Raw genomic sequence first — 14303 nt, 5'->3', positions numbered from 1 at the left:
ACAATCATTTGTTGCTTGAAATCCTTATAAACGTGGACGATATTTGGCATTGAACTCATTGTCACATTTTACGAAAGTTTGAGTTTCTTTATCTTTCGCTTTTCATATCATATTGCTATGGAAGGGAAGATGTTTTGGGGAAATTACTTGATATGGGTGATGTTACTGTTGGGGCAGATATGCGGATCCAAAAGCTGCATTGAGAAAGAAAGAAATGCTCTGTTGGAGCTCAAGAAATACATAATCTCACTTTCTGAAGAAGGGGAATCCAACGATCTTCTCTCTACTTGGACTAATGACACAAAGAACGATTGCTGCCTGTGGAAGAGCCTTAAGTGCGATCCTACTAGCGGGCGGGTTATCCAGCTTTCCATCAGCTCACTGCGCCTTAAAAAGCGTTCTCTCCTAAACCTTTCTTTGCTGCATCCCTTTGAAGAAGTTCGAAGTCTGGATTTATCCTATTCGAGGTGCGGTGGCTTGTTTGATGATGTGGAAGGTATACCACTACCAGAATTTCTCCCATGGTTTATTTTCTTTTCACCTCTTCTACCAGTTATTCTGTTGGGGAAGGTATTGTCAATTATTTTCTCAAATTGTTACACAGTTAAAAATAAAGGTAATTAGATTTTTCACTTGCATCAAAAAGTTAAGCACTTGTACTTACATTTTACTAACTTGTTAATATTAAGTCTATATATGCCATGTAGCACGAAATTACACAACAATCACTCAGGCATTGCCTCCTTCCAAAATCCATACATTGCAACTCTCATAATCTTCATTTGCATGTACAACAGAACTAAGATTATATTGAACTGATTAGAGTGAGCTATGTTATTTTCATATATTTTGTTAACAAGATTCTCGTTTGCAGGTTATAGAAGCCTAAGAAGATTAAGAAACCTGGAGATTCTGGATCTTTCTTTTAATTATTTCAACAACAGCATCTTTCCTTTCCTTAGTGCCGCTACATCACTCACAACTCTGTCTCTTAGGAATAATGAAATGGATGGCTCTTTTCCTGTTGAAGGTATATCTCTCAATTCTTATTGAATCCAATGATATCTAGCAGGCCTATATATTCTTGATGATGATTGATGCAATTTAAAATTACTGTCATAACTTCTTTTTGTGTCATAAATCCAGTTTGCATCATTCTTATATTTAATGGACTCCTTTTTCAGAACTTAGAGATTTGACAAACTTGGCACTGCTAAACCTAGGTGGAAACAAATTTAACGGCTCCATACCAATAGAGGGTAAGTTATTCATAAAATGCAATTGCCTTTATTTTCGAAAGTGGAAAGTTAATTTATTCAAGGGTCAATATTTTTGGTTTGGTCTTTTTTTTACTACCTTTTTTTTTTTGCTTTTGTTTATATATCATCTATGAGATCATTATGTTTGTATTTAAAGTTGTTCACCAATTTCTGTGATTTTTTCTTGTGGTAGAGTTCACTGGCTTGAGGAAGCTGAAAGCTCTGAGTCTAAGTAACAATGAATTTTCTGGCTCAATTGAATTTCAAGGCAAGTTTTCTCAGTTATTAATTCAAAGTTTTTATAAATTGTTGTGGTTGATTCACGTATAATTAAATGATTAAAATTCTGCATCTGATTACCTTAGGGGTGTGCCAATTGAAGCATATAGAAGAGCTCGATTTCAGTAAAAACAAACTTGTAGGTCTGTTTCCTATATGCATAACTAGCTTGACTGGACTTCGAGTTCTTGATCTCTCATCTAACAATTTGACTGGGAAGCTACCATCTGCTCTTGGTGGCCTTGAATCCCTTGAGTACTTATCTTTGTTTGATAACAACTTCGAAAGCGTCTTCTCACTTGGTTCGCTCACCAACCTCTCAAAGCTTAAGGTCTTAAAACTTGGCTCAACTTCCAATTCGGGTAAAGTAGAGCAGCAAAAACATTGGAAGCCAAAATTGCAGTTGAGTGTTATTTCGGATAGTTCTTGGAAGCCAGAATTTCAGTTGAGTGTTATTTCACTACAAGCTTGCAATTTGGACAAGGTTCCTCATTTTCTCCTACACCAGAAGGATTTGCGTTATGTTGATCTCTCTGACAATAACATTTATGGAAAGTTTCCTTATTGGTTGTTAGAGAACAACACAAAACTAGAGGTTTTGCTTTTACGAAATAATTCTTTTAGGAGCTTTCAGCTACCGGAGTCTGATCATAAGCATCTGCTTTGCCTAGATGTGTCCGTTAATGAATTTGATCATCTCTTTCCTCAAAACATTGGGTGGATACTTCCTGATTTAAAATATATGAATCTTGCCAATAATGGTTTTCAAGGAAATCTGCCATCTTCTTTGGGTAACATGAAAAAGATTGAATTTCTGGATATATCTCAGAACAGTTTTTACGGGAAGCTACCGAAAAGTTTCCTAAAGGGTTGTTATTCGTTTCGTATGTTGAAGATGTCAAATAACAAACTAAGTGGAGAGAACATCCTAGAATCAGCCAACTTTACTCTTCTTTTCTCGTTGTCTATGGATAACAATCTGTTTACAGGAAAGATTGGAGACGGTTTGCGGAACTCGAGATCTTTATCTATGCTTGACATGTCGAACAACAGTTTCTCTGGGGTTATTCCAAGCTGGATTGGCGAACTTCCAGATTTATATGCACTACTGCTTTCACACAACACACTCGAAGGTGAAATACCTCTTTCTTTGTTCAAGTATAAATCATCTGGTTTTTATTTTCAACTCGTGGACCTCTCTCAAAACCATTTATCTGGGGGCATACCTTCACTTGTCAATTCTAGATATCCGAGTGTTTTACTCCTGCAAGGCAATAATTTATCAGGGCTAATACCTGAGGAAGTACTAGTGAATGTCACTGTGCTTGATTTGAGAAATAATAGACTGTCTGGAAATATTCCCGAGTTCATCAACCCTTACAACATTAGTATTCTTCTTCTGCGGGGAAATAATTTAACAGGTCGTATACCTCACCAGTTGTGTGGCATAGGCAACATCCAACTTTTGGATCTTTCCAACAATAGACTGAATGGATCCGTACCTTCATGTCTTAGCAACACATCATTTGGTTTTGGGAAAGAGGTTAAATTGGACAATTCGTATTATGATTCCGGCGTTGTTTCCATTATATACTTCAATATAGTTTTCAGATCTCTGATCGTGGAAGATCAGTTTATAGAGTATTGCGACGTCGGCACCAAGATGAAAATTGAATTTGTAACAAAACACCGATATGATGCCTATTGGGGTGGAAATCTCAAATTATTGTTTGGAATTGATCTCTCAGAAAACGAGCTAAATGGTGTGATCCCAGTAGAGCTTGGAGGTCTTTTGACACTACAAGGTCTCAATCTTTCTCACAACAACTTATCAGGTGTGATACCAAAAAGCTTTTCAGGTCTGAAGAACGTGGAAAGCCTTGATCTTTCTTTCAACAGATTACAAGGTCCCATCCCACCACAACTCACAGATCTGAGCAGTCTTGCTGTCTTCAATGTCTCATTCAACAACTTATCAGGAGTCATTCCAGAGGGAAGACAGTTTAACACCTTTGATACCCAAAGTTACTTAGGTAATCCTTTTCTTTGTGGGCAAGCAAACAACATAAGTTGCAATGGTGATATTTTTCAAGAACCAGATAATGGAGTGGAAGCTGATGAATCCACCACAATCCACATGGAATCTTTCTACTGGAGTTTTGCTGCAGCCTATGTGACAATACTTCTTGGGTTACTCGCATCACTCTCATTTGATTCTCCTTGGAGCAGAGTTTGGTTCTACAACGTTGATGTTTTCGTCCACAAGGTCAGGAAACTGTTGTGATAAACAAAACACTGCAGGTGCCTGTGATGTGCTTGTTTCATCCCCATATGTTGTTGTTGTACTTCTCAAACCAGAAAACAGAACTTAATTCATGTTTTTGGTTCCTCTGTACTGTCTTTTGTCTTTGAATAAAAGTAATGCGTCAAACATATCTTGGAGCTGCTTTGGTTGTTTCGTTCAATATATAATATACAGTAACACTTTGAATTTCTTCATGACACAATTCCATAGTAGGACGACCAATCGTTCACCAGATCATTGTTGAATGAGAAGTCCCCCACGTTCAGATATTTCTCCCTGAAGGATTTCAAGAATGGACCGCTAAAAAATTTGATCAAAGATGTTGATTTTGTTTAAACCAAATTGGTGAATGTCTCTCTGCCCAATGATGGATAACCCAGCAACAACAAAACTGGGGAAGCGTTTCTTTGTTCCTGCTTGATCAGATTCCACTGAAACTTCTAGAAAGCTTGCATGATCTAAGATCAACACCGGACCTTTGCATCACGTACGTGTCCAGTAAATGAAACCCTTGACGATTCTCTTGAAACACAATATGCTTCTCTTTCACACTTCCACCCATGTCTGAGTCCTGAAACTGGAATGCAAGAGCCTCAGGATTTTATAGAAACTTTGGTTTTGACAACATAAAATCAACTTGCCGTGGTTTTCAATCTTCAGTTACCTACCTGCAACAGGGGATTTTGCCTTTTTTTTCTTGTCTCTTCTCCTCTCGTCGATGGGCTCTTTATCTATTTTAAAAATTTCAGTGGTTGAGTGGTTGGTCATTTTGTTTATTCAATTAAATCATTATTTGAATCATTCAACAAGCTTACATATTGCCAAATGACTATAAGACTGAGTTTATCTTTCTTTACTTTCCTTATTTTAAATAATAGTTTTATGATATATTGAAAAGAAATATAGGACTTTGTTTTTTTTTAATCCTGCTAGAACCCATATATTCGAGGAATGACTCTGTATATTGAAACAGATTCACATATATAAACTATATACTTCTTATTTTCGCTGGTTCCTTTTCATCTTATACTACCTGAAATATAGAAATTAGTTAACAGACTCTAACTATGATTGAATTTGTATTTTGGGGATGATGACTAAACTGTTGTGATTAATGCATACGATTTTTCTTTGTTAATTGTGCATAAAGCTTCGTTGAAGTCTGTAGTGCTACGCACGCCACATATTATGTCATATGATATTGACTTGGTTTTTCTTATGCAAGTTGGGTTTTTTCAATTCCTCTTTGTAAAATAGCTGTTTAATTCTTGTAAACATGGATATATTTAGGGAGGTAAACTTACAATAGATTTTCTTGATTTCTGTTTTTGTTTTCTTGCTCAATGCAATGAGGGGGAGGGTGCGCTTAGGTCCAAACCTGATATGGATAGTATTACTGTTGGGGGTGCTACATGAATGCAAAAGCTGTATTGAGAAAGAAAGGAAAGGTTTGTTGGAGCTCAAGAAATACATGATCTCAATATGTTATGAAGAGGACTCCGACTTTGTTTTCCCATCCTGGACTAATGACACCAAGAGCGATTGCTGTACGTGGAAGGGCATTGAGTGCAATCGTACAAGCGGGCGGGTGACTGGGATTGCCTTTGGTAGACTGTTTCTCATAAAAAGTTCTCCTTTAAATCTTTCTTTGATGCATCCCATTGATGAAATTCGAAGTTTGATCTTTCTTAGATATTTGTTCTAAATCTTGAAGATTAACACCCTTTATAGGGCTCAGATTTTCCCTAGCATCAAAAGGTGATAGTACCTTTCTCTGTAGCTACTAATTAACATGCTGATATATGTTGCCATTTAGCCGAAAATTACATTTAACGATGACTCACATTTCCTTCCAAAGTTCATACAGTAAACTCTCCTAGTCTGTATTTGCATGTATAGCAGACTGAAGTTATAATTGAACTTATTGAAGTGACTGAGTGAGCGATGCTATTTTCGTATACTTCTTAACAAGAATTTTATATTGCAGGTTATAAAAGCCTAAAGCGATTAAGAAACCTGGAGATTCTGGATTTATCTTTTAATGAATTCAACAACAGCATCTTTCCCTTTATTAATGCCGCTACATCACTTACAACTCTTTTCCTTCGAAATAACTACATGGATGGCATTTTTCCTTCTAAAGGTTTGTTTTTCCATTTGTAACGGGGTCCTTCCTATCTAGCTAAACCTATTTATTGATCATGATGTATATTTGGTTAGGCTGTTTGATTTTTGTATTTGCAGTCTCTGTAATTTTCTATGCCTTAATTTCAGTTCTTACCAATCTTATATTCTCTCTTCGACTCCCTTTCAGAACTTAAAAACTTGACAAACTTGGAACTGCTGGATCTGAGTCGTAACGGATATAACGGTTCCATGCAAGGTAGCATCTTCGTCAGTTTGTTCTACAGAGTAGAACTTTAACTGATTTAACTCCGTATACATAATTCAGTTGCTTTTGTGTCTTATGGCAGAGTTTACTCACCTGAAAAAACTAAAAGCTCTGGATCTAAGTGGCAGTGATTTTTCTAGTTCAATTGAATTGCAAGGCAAGCTACTGTTTTGTTAACTTTTAAACTCTTAAGAATAGAGATCAATATAGAACCATTTTTCAAGGTACCGTATTTTGGCTGTTACTTTATTTCAGAACTGAAGCATTTAACTAACTTGGAAGTCCTGGGTCTTGCTTCGAACTATTTGGGCGATCTGTGTCCAATAGAAGGTGACATGTTTATGTTTTACCTCCAAGATTATATGTCAACAACATAACATTTTACTTATGAGAATTAGTTCATGAATCTCGAGAATAGAACAACTACTCTTGTTATTCTCATCATCTTGTTGTTTCCCCAACTATGCTTTTTGCAGTTTTTTGTGAAATGAAGAACCTGCAGGAGCTCGATCTCAGTGGAAATTATTTCGGAGGTCAGCTTCCTCTGTGTTTAGGTAACCTGAACAAGCTACGGGTTCTTGATCTCTCATTAAACGAATTAAGTGGGAATATACCATCTAGTTTCAGTAGCCTCCAGTCCCTCGAATATCTATCATTGTCAGATAATAACTTCGAAAGCTTCTTCTCACTCAATCCACTCGCCAACCTCACAAAGCTCAAGGTGTTCAGACTTTCATCAACGTCTGATATGATACAAGTAGAGACAGAGAGCACCTGGCTGCCTAAATTTCAACTGACAGTTGCTGCACTACCGTTTTGCATCTTGGAAAAAATCCCTAATTTTCTCATCTACCAGAAAAATTTGCGTATGGTTGATCTATCCAGCAATAGATTATCCGGAGACATTCCTACATGGCTGTTGGAGAATAATCCAGAGCTTAAAGTCTTACAGTTGAAGAATAATTCATTCACTATCTTTCAGATTCCTACAATAGTGCATAAGTTGCAGGTCTTGGATTTATCAGCAAATGATATCACCGGAGTGCTCCCTGATAATATTGGCCATGTCCTTCCGAGGCTGTTACACATGAATGGCTCTGATAATGGGTTTCAAGGGAATCTTCCATTGTCCATGGGTGAGATGAAGAACATTTCATTCCTGGACTTGTCTTATAATAATTTATCTGGAGAGCTACCTAGAAGCTTATTCACAGGTTGTTTTTCACTAACAATTTTGCAGCTCTCTCACAACAGATTTAGTGGCCAAATTCTTCCGATACAAACCAGCCTAACTTTGTTGATCGTTTTGAGGATGAATAACAACTTATTCACAGGGGAGATCGGAGTTGGTTTGCTTACCTTGGTTAATTTGTCAATATTTGACGCATCAAACAATCGTCTCACAGGTGCTATCCCAAGTTCGATGCCGGACTCATCTCATTTAATTTTGTTATTGCTATCAAACAATCTATTGGAAGGTACGCTGCCACCTTCTCTGCTGGCCATTCATCATCTTAACTTTCTGGACCTCTCTGGAAACCTATTATCTGGAGACTTGCCGTCGTCAGATGTTAATTCTATGTACGGGTTAAAGTTGTTCCTACATAACAACAGCTTCAGGGGACCACTTCCGGGCACTTTGCTGGAAAAAACTAAGATACTTGATCTGCGGAATAATAAACTGTCTGGAAGTATCCCACAGTTCGTCAGTACCATGAACATGAGGATTTTTTTGTTGAGGGGGAACAATTTAACAGGATCTATTCCAAAGAAGCTGTGTGATATGACCAGCATCAGACTTTTAGATCTTTCGAACAACAAGCTCAATGGCGTCATGCCTTCATGCCTTTATAATTTATCAACTAAACTGGGAGAAGAGGAACCAATGAGTGGCTTCTCTGTGGGAATTGATTTTGGAGATAGCCTTGAGATGGAATTTTACAAATCCACATTTTTGGTAGATAACTTCATGCTATACTATGATTCTATATCTCTGAATGTCGAAATCGAATTTGCAGCAAAGCAAAGATATGACTCTTACAGCGGAGGAACACTTGATTATATGTATGGGTTGGATCTGTCAAGCAATGAATTAAGTGGTGCTATCCCTGCAGAGCTTGGAGATCTCTCGAAACTAAGATCCCTGAATCTATCTCGCAATTTCTTGTCGAGTCGTATACCGGGTAGTTTCTCCAAACTGAAGGACATTGAGAGCCTTGATCTTTCTTATAACAGGTTACATGGAAGAATTCCGCACCAACTAACCAACCTCTCTTCCCTTGCTGTCTTCAACGTCTCTTACAACAATTTATCAGGCATCATTCCTCAAGGAGGACAATTCAACACCTTCAACGAGAACAGCTACTTAGGAAATCCTCTTCTCTGTGGATCACCGACCGATAGAAGTTGTGAAGCTAAGAAGAACACAAAGGAAGTAGATAATGGAGGAGAAGAAAGAGAAGATGATGAAGCTACTATTGACATGTTGGTCTTTTATTGGACTACTGGTTCAACTTATGTGATTGCGTTGATAGGCATTCTTGTACTTATGTGCTTCGATTGTCCTTGGCGTCGAACATGGCTTCACGCTGTCGATGCTTTCATCACCTCTACAAAAAGTATGTTTTCTTGAAATCATGTCAGCTTAGTTCTTGATATATTCCTTATTCAAGCAAAAAGCTTAAAATACATTGTGTTTCTGTTACATGTGCTTTGGATTTTTGCCAGACATGGCTATCTGAATATATGTATGGACTGAATTTCCTTATGTATATAATGACGTACAATAGCAATAAAAAAGAGTTCTATTTGCTTTCTCTAATTTTTCTCTAACCAAAAAAGAAGCTTAGTCCTTAGTAAAATGGTGATTGAATTATCCATATTCTCTAATTGTTCTTCACATCCGTTTTCTTCTTCTTTCCCGCAATACATCCTCGACCCATAATCGAAATTTTTCTATTCTGGCGATCAAATAATGGACTTTGTAATTCTGTCGCGGGCGTGGAGACGAAGAGTATGTTAAAAACTTTGGGTCAAGACGACGACGCTTCAATTTTTGGCTTTTTAAAGGCTTGTGATGTAACCACCAACCCAAGAGAGCCACATCATCAAACTCCATTGACCGTTAAGAATTTTCCTCAAGTTTAGTGGTTGTTCATCAGAATTCAAAGGTTATAAATTCATTCACTGTATAATTTCGTGGTGTTAAGCCTAGCAGAAAAGTCTCAAGTCTTTTCTAGCAATTCTTAATTTCCATAACTTTTTTTTTTTTTGGTAAATAATTTCCATAAGTAATTGTTATGGTTACTGGTTACTACAAATCAAGACCTTCATTAACTTGATTTGACTTATTAGGTGGTATATGGGACTTTACACCTCACATATATAGTGACTGTTTTCTACGAAGACCTTGACTCGTTTTATATCATACCAGTCAAAGTAAACGATAGTGATCACTCTGTTTAGGCATGCCACATGACTTTAAAGTGTTTTCAGTTTTCATCAACAGAGATTTCCATTTGTTATAAAATTTAGATCTCATTTCTTGTTGAATTTTTATAACCTTGGAAGTATTTGCATTGAACATCTAAATCCCAACCTTGCTTTGTCGAGTTTATTTCATTTGCTTATTATCTTATCTGCAATGGAGGGGAAGCTTATCGTGGGACAACACTTGATATGGGTGATGTTATTGTTGTTGGGACAACTACATGGATACAAAAGCTGTATTCATAAAGAAAGGAATGCTTTGTTGGAGCTCAAGAAATACCCCATCCCAATTAATGGATCCCACTCTGTTCTCACTACTTGGGTTAACGACACAACGAGCGATTGCTGTCATTGGGAAGGTGTCACGTGCAATCATACAAGCGGACGGGTTATCGGGCTTTCCATTGATCGGATGTTCATCGAAGAGAGTTCTCTCCTAAATCTTTCTTTGTTGCATCCCTTTGAAGATATTCGAAGTCTGGATTTATCCGAATCCATGTTCAATGGCTTGTTTGATGATGTGGAAGGTATACCAGAGTTTCTTTAGTGGTTAGTTATAGCTTCTTCTTTTCTTTTCTTTTTTTTCCTGCGTTAGGGCTCTGCTTCTGTAAATGATTTGGATGGAACGATCTTAGTTTATTGTCTCTAGTTCATGAAAGTTAATTATTTGCTTCTACAGTAACTTGCTGATGTTTTGTCGTCAGTTTTTTTGTCCTAAGTTGCATGTTGTAATCACATTACGTGGTCCTTAAGTCCTTCACTTACCCTTTCCACGTGCATTGAGTAACATCTGTCATCATTATATGCTTAGCATGATTTTATCTTGCAGGTTATAAAAGCCTAAGAAGATTAAGAAACCTGGAGATTCTGGATCTCTCTTCAAATGCATTCAATAACAGCATTTTCCCCTTTCTTAATGCTGCTACATCACTTAAAACTCTGTTTCTTCGGAGTAACCACATGGATGGCCTTTTTCATGTTAAAGGTGCGTTTTAACATATGTATCTAGCATGTCCTATTAGTTGATGATGTATCTTTTGCTGAATTGTTTCAACTCTTCTTATATATGTCATAAGTTCATTTTGCATCATTCTTTTATTCGTTGACCTCCGTTTCAGAAGTCAAAGATTTGAGAAACTTGAGACTCTTGGACCTAAGTGATAACAGATTTAACGGCTTTATACCAGTACGAGGTATGTCCATAAGTACTTGCCTTTCTTTTCTAGGTTGCAAAATTTGGTTTGATTTAATAGACTCGCACGTACAATCATTAGGCTCATTTAATGATGCTTTTTTTTGTGTGGCTTCGTGGCAGACTTACCAGCCTTAAGGAAGCTGAAAGCTCTGGATCTACATGGTAACTGGTTGACCGGAACTATGGGATTGCAAGGTAACAAATTATTTATTTTTGCATTGAGTCTAGTGATTAATTCACGTTTAGTTATGTAAGTTTTGTATTGATTACCTTAGGGATTTGCGAATTGAAAAATATGGAAGAGCTCAATCTCAGTAATAATTATCTAGAAGGCCAGCTTCCTTTATGTATAACTAGATTGACTGGACTTCGAGTTCTTGATCTCTCATCAAACATATTGACCGGGAAACTACCATCTGCTCTCGGTAGCCTAAAATCCCTTGAGTACTTGTCGCTGGTTGATAATGACTTTGATGGCTTCTTTTCTCTTGGTTGGCTCGCCAACCTCTCAGAGCTTACGGTGCTCAAACTTTCTTCAAAATCCAACTCTCTTCATGTAGAGTCAGATAAATCTTGGAAGCCAAAATCTCAGATGATTGCTCTTGTACTAAGATCTTGCAACTTAGAGAAGGTTCCTCATTTTCTCCTACACCAGAAGGATTTGCGTCTAGTTGATCTTGTAGACAATAAAATTACTGAACATTTTCCTTCTTGGTTGTTGGAGAACAATACGAAACTTGAAAGGTTGTATCTACAGAATAATTCCTTTACAACCTTTCAATTACCAAAATCTTCTCATGATCTCCGTTTCCTGGATGTGTCATTCAATCAGTTCAATCATCTCGTTCCAGATAACATTGGGTGGATACTTTCTCATTTACAGTTTATGAATCTAGGGTATAATGGTTTTCAAGGAAATATACCATCTTCCCTAGGTAACATGAAGAGTATTGAACATCTTGATCTATCTCACAACAGTTTTCACGGGAAGCTACCAAGAAGTCTATTAAATGGTTGTTATTCTTTGTCAACCTTGAAGCTATCACATAACAAACTAAGTGGTCGGATTTTCCCAGGATCAACAAACTCCACTTATCTATCTGTGTTGTATTTGGATAACAATCAGTTTACAGGAGAGATTGGAAAAGGTTTGCGGACCTTGAAAAATTTGCAACTGCTTGACATTTCATACAACAATCTCACAGGGGTTATACCAAGTTGGTTTGACGAACTTCCATACATAGGCGCACTGTTGTTTTCAAACAACTTGTTGGAAGGTGAAATACCTATTTCGTTGTTCAATATATCCAACCTTCAACTATTGGACCTCTCTGCAAACAGTTTATCTGGGCACTTACCTCCACAAGTCTATTCTACTACACATCATGTAGTGTTACTCATGCAAGACAATAATTTATCAGGGGTTATTCCAGAAACATTGCTAGGAAATGTCACCGTACTTGATCTGACAAATAACAAGTTGTCTGGAAATATTCCCGAGTTTGTCAACACGGAAACAATAAATTTTCTTCTTCTTCGAGGGAATAATTTGACAGGTCGTATACCTCGCCAGTTGTGTGCCGGCATTCAGCTTCTGGATCTTGCTAACAACAGACTAAATGGATCCATACCTTCATGTCTTAGCAATGTATCATTTGGTGTGGAAGAAGAGTATCTTGGTACTGGCTTTCATTCTATTGATGCCTTGCCTTTTTCTTATCCGAAATTGGACTACACAGAAAATATCGGTATTTATGTCAAATATCTGCTTATGCTAGACCAGGTATTTAGCAACTATGAGGGAGGCAGGCAGCCAACAATTGAATTTGCAACAAAACACAGATATGATACCTATATGGGAGACATTCTTGGATTATTGTTTGGAATTGATCTTTCAGAAAATGAGTTAAGCAGTGATATCCCAGTAGAGCTTGGAGATTTTCTGAAACTACATGCTCTCAATCTATCTCACAACAACTTATCAGGAGTGATACCAGAAAGCTTTTCAGGTCTTAAGAATGTGGAAAGCCTTGATCTTTCTTTCAACAGATTACAAGGCCTAATCCCACCACAACTAACAGATTTGAGCAGCCTTGCTGTCTTCAATGTCTCATTCAACAACTTATCAGGAGTCATTCCAGACGGAAGACAGTTTAATACCTTTGATACGCAAAGCTACTTAGGTAATCCTTTTCTTTGTGGCCAAGCAAACAGAATAAGTTGTAATGGTAATACTTTTCAAGAACCAGATAGTGGAGTGGAAGCTGCTGATGAATCCACCACAATCGACATGGAATCATTCTACTGGAGTTCTGTTGCAGCCTATGTGACAATACTTCTTGGGTTACTCGCATCACTCTCATTTGATTCTCCTTGGAGCAGAGTTTGGTTCTACAACGTTGATGTTTTCGTCCACAAGGCTAGGAATTTGTTGTGGTAAACTACTGCAGGCGCTAGATCCTTCTTATGTGTTTGTTTCATAGTCATGTCCATCTGTTGTCGTTCTTATGAAACCTCATACTTTGTCTCACAAACTACAGCATGCATTACGTTTGGTTCCCCTGTACTCTGTCTTTTCATAAGTGTAATGTCTTAATCATATCTTAGAGCTTGTTTGCTGGTTGGTTCAATACCTAATCTACTGTAATACAAAAAGTTGCATGAAACAAACTATCTCAAAGTAGAGAAGAGCTCACAAGCGCCCAATAATGAAACTAAATATAGAGAATTTTCCATAAGTTCTCTTTATTGTCTATAGATAATCTTCATCCAATACCGATTCACAGTTTTTTCCACACAGCAAGTTGACTTAAGCAAACAATAGTGTAAAACGCTTATAAGCATGGAGGTATTTGGACATATTTATATTAAACTCACAATTCAATTGAGGTAAGCTTATCTTGGGAAGCCAGCTTATCATGGCTCAATCCAGTCAGATTAGATTCATGAATACAAAAGATTGGTTGGACAACAAGACATACCTGGTGGAAAGAAAATTTCACTTGAAACAAAGAGAGAGACATTAATAGTCAAGAAAAAAATAACAAATGATTTTTATTTATAAAAACGTCGTCGCTTTAACAGTATCACCTAAAAAAAGCTTAAATGGCGGCACTCGTGTATTCGTATAATGATGATAATCCGATTTCGTCACTTTTAGCAGCTTCCTCTCCGCATCCGCATGTATTGGATTCTTCATCTCACCCCGCTCTTTCTTTTCCTGATCGTCGAAGCTCAACGAATCAGTAGTCTTCGTCTCCAATAAATGTTGCTATTAAAAACGATGCCGTTTTGAGAATCAACCTCTATTTTTTTTAGGCGTAACCAATCCGAGAGAGCCACATCATCAACTCCGTGACCCCTGCGCAAGGTCTAGTCGTAATA

The 14303-nt window shown here is 37.3% G+C and overlaps 3 protein-coding genes across 3 annotated transcripts; all 3 read left to right on the top strand.

Moving 5' to 3' along the window:
• Positions 8–3822, top strand: LOC104702131 (probable LRR receptor-like serine/threonine-protein kinase At4g36180). The gene is made up of 5 exons (XM_019227123.1): positions 8–496; positions 875–1030; positions 1185–1259; positions 1453–1527; positions 1625–3822. The coding sequence occupies exons 1-5, from the start codon at positions 118–120 to the stop codon at positions 3820–3822; spliced, it is 2883 nt and encodes a 960-aa protein (XP_019082668.1). The 5' UTR covers positions 8–117.
• On the top strand, positions 5114–8867 carry LOC104704870 (leucine-rich repeat receptor-like protein CLAVATA2). The gene is given in 6 exon segments (XM_019227808.1): positions 5114–5519; positions 5786–5986; positions 6158–6226; positions 6318–6392; positions 6491–6565; positions 6712–8867. Coding segments are annotated over 6 exon segments (2904 nt in total). The 5' UTR covers positions 5114–5191.
• Positions 9566–13518, top strand: LOC104702132 (leucine-rich repeat receptor protein kinase EMS1-like). The gene is made up of 5 exons (XM_010417959.1): positions 9566–10251; positions 10554–10709; positions 10843–10917; positions 11040–11114; positions 11195–13518. The coding sequence occupies exons 1-5, from the start codon at positions 9879–9881 to the stop codon at positions 13357–13359; spliced, it is 2844 nt and encodes a 947-aa protein (XP_010416261.1). The 5' UTR covers positions 9566–9878; the 3' UTR covers positions 13360–13518.

This window comes from Camelina sativa, chromosome 7, assembly GCF_000633955.1.
Source record: "Camelina sativa cultivar DH55 chromosome 7, Cs, whole genome shotgun sequence".
NCBI lineage: Eukaryota > Viridiplantae > Streptophyta > Magnoliopsida > Brassicales > Brassicaceae > Camelina > Camelina sativa.
The sequence above is the reverse complement of the archived record's forward strand: the minus strand, read 5'-3'. Positions and strand labels throughout refer to the sequence as shown.

Coding starts and splice junctions, on each gene's coding strand:
- LOC104702131 (XM_019227123.1), top strand. CDS start 118: ATGGAAGGGAAGATGTTTTGGGGAAATTACTTGATATGGGTGATGTTA. Junction 1,260..1,452: donor CGGCTCCATACCAATAGAGG/GTAAGTTATTCA, acceptor TTCTTGTGGTAG/AGTTCACTGGCTTGAGGAAG. Junction 1,528..1,624: donor TGGCTCAATTGAATTTCAAG/GCAAGTTTTCTC, acceptor TGATTACCTTAG/GGGTGTGCCAATTGAAGCAT.
- LOC104702132 (XM_010417959.1), top strand. CDS start 9,879: ATGGAGGGGAAGCTTATCGTGGGACAACACTTGATATGGGTGATGTTA. Junction 10,252..10,553: donor CTTGTTTGATGATGTGGAAG/GTATACCAGAGT, acceptor TTTATCTTGCAG/GTTATAAAAGCCTAAGAAGA. Junction 11,115..11,194: donor CGGAACTATGGGATTGCAAG/GTAACAAATTAT, acceptor TGATTACCTTAG/GGATTTGCGAATTGAAAAAT.